At 39.0% G+C, this 6,746-nt stretch overlaps 1 protein-coding gene across 6 annotated transcripts in view; it reads right to left on the bottom strand.

The window, feature by feature from the left end:
* Positions 1-6,746, bottom strand: part of ERC1 (ELKS/RAB6-interacting/CAST family member 1) — a 296,094-nt gene that overhangs the window by 189,963 nt on the left and 99,385 nt on the right. For all 6 annotated transcript variants that reach the window (XM_015422884.1, XM_015422885.1, XM_015422886.1 and 3 more), the window contains one exon: positions 4,840-5,033. In XM_015422884.1, coding sequence (XP_015278370.1) covers positions 4,840-5,033 — 194 coding nt within the window. The remainder of the gene's footprint in view (positions 1-4,839; positions 5,034-6,746) is intronic.

Here is a 6,746-nt window from a genome sequence, read left to right as displayed (position 1 = left end):
CTGTGAGCTAGCTCACACTAACTCAGCTTAGAGGGAACACTCCTGGTAACTGGAATGTGAATAGCTACATATTTTGTACTTCATCTATTACCAAACAGCTTTCCTTTTTGGCACTCTGGTACTAGGTCTTCACTGATGTGCTTGTTGTTGGCTTTTCTCTCAAAAAACCAGTTACTGAAAATAGATAAAATTGTGTTGAACTTCTATCCTTTTTACCTGACATGGGTGGTTTTTGCTTGTTTTCCCCCAAATGTGCCATCAGATAGGCTCGCCAGCTCTGAGTTGGCAATACCTTGGAGATTTTGGGGGTGGAGCCTGAGTGGTGGGTTTAGATTAAGAGGAATTAGCTATGTTAGTCTGTTGCTGCAAAATAGTCCAAGAGTTCAAATAGCACCTTTAAGACTAACAAATAGCACCTTTAAGACTAACCTTTAAGACTAAGACTAACTGAGTGGTGGGTGTGGCCTTATGACACACTTCCGGTGATGGCAGGGGGTGTGGCCTTATGACACACTTCCAGTGATGTCAGGGGGCGTGGCATATGCTAATGAGTTATGATAATGAGTTCCCCTAGCTCTTTTTCTATGAAACAACCCCTGCCTGGGATACACGGATCCCCAGGAACATTGTGTGGGGGAGGTGAACACAACAGCTTGTAGCACTGCAGCATTAATCTTCTGTTTGACTTATCTACAAATGTACTAACAATTTGTGAAGACACAACAATGACCCACTTGGGGGACTAGTTATCTATGGCTGCTCTTCTCCCACACCCTTTCTTTGAGGGAAGGTGTGTGATAGGTAACCTGAAGGAATTGATCACACAAAGGAAGTACAATTTTCAGACATCTTGAAACCACTGAAAAGAACCATGGAGTTTTTGGGGAAAATTGAGATTTTTGGGGAAACTGAGATACATACAATACACACTTCCCTATCAAACCTAAGCTTGTATTATTGACTTAACAACGTAAGATGTATCATTCATAACTTAGCATATTAATTCTACTTTTTGGCATACTTATGTAACTTAAAATATAAATGTCTTACAGGGATCTTTTTGTAGTAGGAACTCCTTTGCATACTAGGCGACACACCCCTAATGTAGCCAATCCTTCAAGAGCTTACAGAGCTCTTCTTACAGGGACTATGTTAGATCTTGGAGAATTGGCTACATTAGGGGTGTGTCGCCTAATATGCAAGGGAGTTCCTGATACAAAAAGAGCCCTGATATGTCTATAAGAAGAATTGATAACATACTCAAAATGAGAGAACTGCAAACTGCTGCACCCTATTCTACCTTAGCACATATATATTAATTTTTGCCATCTGAGAGGCAGAAAAATTCTGCTGCATATCAAGTTAAACTTTAAACTCCAAAAAATTATATTATAATTAAACACATTATAGCATATTGTCAAAATTGCTCACATTTTAAAATATGCTTTATATGTCTGGGGCATAAATGTCTACAGCATAAATAGGAATCATTTACTGTTGTAGATTATATACACATTTTCATACTACACATTTGGAAGAAAACTATGTTTTGAGTAAAACTTTCCGTAAAACACATTTCACTCTACCTAAGGGGGAAAAGCTGATAGGAGAGGGTTTTTTCCATAGTGCTCCCCAATATTACCACTGGAAAACTTAATATAGTACTCAGACTTTTTCATGCTATACATCTGGACCAAGTAGAACCTTGTCCTAACATTTCACTAATTTTTCAATGTTCCCCCAAATTAATTTTCTGTTGGAAAAACAGAAAGGAGTCCTTGGAAAAAAAGAGAAGAAAAAAATCTGTTTCTTTCCCAGAGCTTCCCCCCCCCCCCTTGAGCCTTCATATCTCTAACCCCACACACTGATTAAACTATTATTGGGCTCTGTGTTAGTGTTCAATTAGCCTATTCCAGCTTTTTTGTTTTTTTAAAAAAGAATATATTTATATTTTGAAGCCACAAGCAAGGCCCTGAAGAGTGCCAAAAATCCAGAAGTTGAAATATCTGAATATCATGATGTTTTCAGTTCACAGGAATGCAACCATGGAAAAGAGGAAGGAGTTTTTTAAGAAGCACAGCGAATCTATCTTTCTAACCAGGGTGACAATGCTCGAATACACTGTTAACACACTAATGCACGTGCGCACACACTGACTACAGCAAATCGCAGCAGAAATTGCAGCCAGTTCGCAGGAAGCAGCATTCCATCAGCAAGTTACAATAGCCTTGTCATAAACTCACTTTCCTAAAAAGTCCCACACAAACCCCCCTACAGGCTGCGGTGCAGGGACAGACACCTGGTAAGGGGAGGACAGTCTGTGCGAAGCAGCGTGCCTTCTGAGAAAAGGCATGGTCAAAGAAACCAAACACATAAAACAATCCAAGAAAACCAGAAATGACATAGAGGAGTGAGAGAAAGAGAGGGAAAACACAAAAGGGAAAAAAAAGATTAAATGAAACATTAGATGACCATGGGATGACAATACAAGTAGTTAGTAAGAGGAAGTGGACAGCCAAACATTTAACATGTGAGCAGAACTGCATAAAAACAAAGCAGCTGACAAATAAGGTGGCTTTTAAAATTGAACCTATTGAAATGTTTCCAGTTCTTTCAAAGGGGCTATGAATTAGTTTCTGTTAAGCTTGCTGTTTGCTTTACTGTGCCTGTTCTGTACTTATTTGCTCATCATTTTTGCCACTGATCACTTTTTTCCCCCCTGGGGCATGGTGGCGATGGAAAACTCCTGGTAAACTTTGTTCCCTCAGCTCATTTCTTCCCAAATAGGAAGTGGCAACCTACAGTAAAGGAACAGGTTGGTTAGCTTCAGCCCCACAGCTACTTTTACCAATAAATCATTCTGGTAAATGTAGCAAAAGTGGGCAAAGAAATACAGCATGCCTCAGCAAACTGGTGGCATTTCAGAACTGTGGAGATGAAGAACAGAAGGCAACATTTCCTTATTATCACTTGCAGATTGGAAGACTAGAACAGCAAAGGATCATCTCAAACAACACAATATTCTTTTCTTACCAATGTGAAATAATACAGGATTCTCCAACTAGTGTATTATCAACTTCAGCCAGCATTCATCCTGCATGATTGCAGGTTACATTCAGAAGGAAGAATCCATTTACACATAACCATAGAGGTTATATTGTACTCTAAAAGATTCAAACATGAAAAACAGTTTTCTTGATAGGCAGAGAAACAAAAAGAGCCGCCTTGAAGAAGTTTTAAAAGGAAGGTGTAGCAGGTTTTGGGAAATGAGAAGGGCAAGGAGAATTCAAAATATCCCATGTAGGGGGGGAAATGACATTTAACCAGTGGCCACTATTAAGAAGGGCAGATAAGGTGTTCTGCTACAACACGTTCAATTTGGTGTTGAAGAAACATTCCGCAGTACCTTGAGCAATGAACATAAAGTTATGGTGCAGCAAATTACATCTGGGATAGTAGCAAACAAACCAAATTCAAGAAGAATTCTAGGAAGTTTATATTGCAATTGCCCTAGTAGACATTTTGTAAGGAAGAGATAAAGAAGAACATTTTTCCTTAAGGCCATCAACTCACCACCAAAAGGAAAAAAATTCAATGTATTATTGGAAAACATGGGAGAAAGAGAAAAGAATAAAAATTAACTTTCAAAGCTCTCTTCTGAGTCAATGAAACAGGAGCATACCTCATTCAAGAGAAAAAATCTTAGGAGGTGATTTAGTTTAAAGGTTTTGCTATGCTTAGTTTGCCCATGTTTGTCTTCATGAGAAGTTTTTTGGCACATTTGACTAGATTTTAATACAACACAAAGAGGACCATGAGAAGGTCTAAGAATTTGCAGATGTATGGAACATTTGTGCAATATATCCTTTTAAAATTTGCCCCCTGGGCTATACTTGGTGTCTTTACCAGTAGTTTACAAAAACGTTGCCCATACCTATTTACACATTCTGCATTTAGCTCAGTCTTAAAATATTAAGCCAAATGAACAAATGACACAGATGTGGGGCAAGTGCAGTCATCTCATTTCCAGGATTAATAAATCCACCAAGGAAAATTCTACTCAGGTGGTGGTCTCAATCTATGTGATTTTCCTGGCATTTGACACAATACAGTTGAAACCATACGAAATAATGTTAAGGAAATCCATTCTGGACAAGAGGAAAAATTATTGCCCTACCAAGAGAAACAGTCAAGCAAAGAACCTCCAAAATACATCTTTTAATGCAATTTATTTACTGCTGCTTTAAGATGCCAAGAGTTTAGAACTACATCTCAGGAGATGAGTGGCCAACAAATGGCTGGTGTTTTACTCCTACTTTCCATGATATCCTCCTGTGACCAGCTGCTAGGTTTTGGATGACCACAACCAAACCCAGTAGAACTGCAACACGTTACTCAGTTCTTTTTTTCAGGGAAATTTTTTTTTTTGAAGCCTTATTAATAACAACATAATTCCAAGAGGCTGAAATCCTGTTTCAAACCTGCAAAGTCATATCTGATTTGGTCTGGACCTGTTAACTGCTCATACAAGGAGAATTAGTTCTTATTGCAAGGAACAAGATTGGATTTTCTGAGTTTAGTGTACATGTAGCTTCAACTACTATTTTGCTCAGTTACAAATCAACAATATTCAGCATTTTTTCTTTCAACTGTACAAGATTTCAGTATATTTCGGCTCCATCTATTTACACCAATTCCATCAGCTTACTTTTCTGAACAGCCGGAAAACTGCAAAGTATTTTGAAACTCTTAACATCAACCTCACATACTCTAGAGGTCTTAAAAACAAGAGGCTGGGTAAATTCATGCCTGCCCTTGGAGATAGTATACTCCTCTTACCTTTCCAGTTCTGCTATCTTTTTATCTTTATCATTTTTCTCATTTTCCATCTCCTTCAGGATTTCCAGCAGACGATCCACCTCTGCTTGAGCCTTAGTGGATTCTTCCCTATACCGTGCCACTTCTCTCTCTAACTGCTGGAATCGGTCACTCATCTCTGGACTGGCCCTTGCCTCCAGGGTTGCTTCATGAGCCTGCAAAAATAGTATCCCAAGCATTACCCTTCACATTCATAAGAGAAAATATGCTTATTCAAACCAGTTCTCTCTAAAATATGTGACTCATTCTCAAGAGCAGGAAGAACTCATGAGAAACTGTAAATCACTTATGACTGGAAAAGACCAATTAAGATTAGACCATCCCCACCTTCCACAATCTGACGAAGGGATCTTTGACTCTCACAAACTTATACCCTGAAAATCTTATTGGTCTCTAAGGTGCTACTGGAGCTCTCCACAATCATAAGTCTATGAACACAGCTATTCCAAAAATGACTTTATTCCACACATACATTAATTTCCAATCCTTTTTCTTCAATACTTAAGTACTGGTTTCAGTAGAAGAGTAGAAAATTAAACTTTCTCACTGTGCTTCCCTGCACCAAGCTGATGGTAGAATTGAAAGTGCCACAGGCAGTGTTCTGCTCTCACAGAGGCTGTTCAGCTCTTTCCTGAAGGAGCAGCCCCCGCTGCCACTCAGGACCCTTCTTGAGCCTCCATGAACAAGTGCCTGGGAAATCTTGCATCCTTCCATGAATGGAAGCATTTCCCACTCATTCATGGGCTGCAGGTATCAGAGTTCACATATTTCACTGATTCCATACAATGCACTGTTGGAAGCTGGTGCTGCTGCCAAGCAAGACGGATAATCAGTTCAGAAACTTGGCAAAATCAGGATGCTTACTGTTTATTAAACACAGACATAAGAAATTACATTAGTTGCTTTCTACCAGAAGGAGGCTAGGAACATCTTTGCCAGCTGCATCAGACCTGAGCTGAGCTTCAGTTTGGTGTAGTGGTTAACTGCGCAGACTCTAATCTGGGAGAACTGGGTTTGATTCCCCACTCGCACCTGCTGGATGACCTTGGGCAAGCCATAGTTCTGACAAGAGCTGTCCTTGAAAGGACAGTTCTCAAAAGAGCTCTCTCAGCCCACCTACCTCACAGGGTGTCTGTTGTGGGGAGGGGAAGGGAAAGGAGTCTGTAAGCCGCTCTGAGACTCTGAGTGAAGGGTGGGGTATAAATCCAATCTTCTCCTCCTTCTCTGTTGCAGGGATTTAGCCTGGGCGTGGCCAGAGTTGTGAGTCAAAGGGTAAGAGTAAAAATGTGAAGGCCTGGGAAAAAACCAGAAAAATTCGGGGGGAAAAGGTTTTTTCCTGAAGCCTTTTTTTTGTTTTTTCCCGAAAAATTGAAAAAAGAAAAGAAAAAAATTGATTATGGAATGTTTTATTTTAATATGATGAATAAAATATTTTAAGACAAGGTGTTCAAATATTTTCCAAATCATTTCTAAAAAATATGTATGGTATCAGATTGATCTAATTTCTGTGCACTGAGGAAAAGCAAGTCCTAGGTTACAAACTGAACTCTCCCATGCAAGAACAAGATGCATTTCTTCCTTTAGGAGGTGCTATTGTCCCAAGAAAAGAAAAAGGTTTCCATTTTGTTTTTGCATGTGGGTGGGTATTCTGTTTGTAATAATTGTTTGGATACACTATATTTTTAATATGCTAGTTGTGATAATTTCATGCCAAGTAAAAAATGTCCATAGTCATATTTTATGTTCCTAAAGTAACAGAATTACTTTCAATCTGGAAAAGAAAAAAGAAGTGCTAATGTAGCATTTTTCCAATTTTTCTGAAAATTTCCGTTTCCCCCCGAAAAAACCCTGGGTTTTTTCTCAAGCTT

Source organism: Gekko japonicus, unplaced genomic scaffold (genome assembly GCF_001447785.1).
Source record: "Gekko japonicus isolate JY-2015 unplaced genomic scaffold, Gekko_japonicus_V1.1 scaffold34, whole genome shotgun sequence".
Classification (NCBI taxonomy): Eukaryota; Metazoa; Chordata; class Lepidosauria; order Squamata; family Gekkonidae; genus Gekko; species Gekko japonicus.
This window is presented reverse-complemented; position numbering and strand designations above follow the sequence as displayed.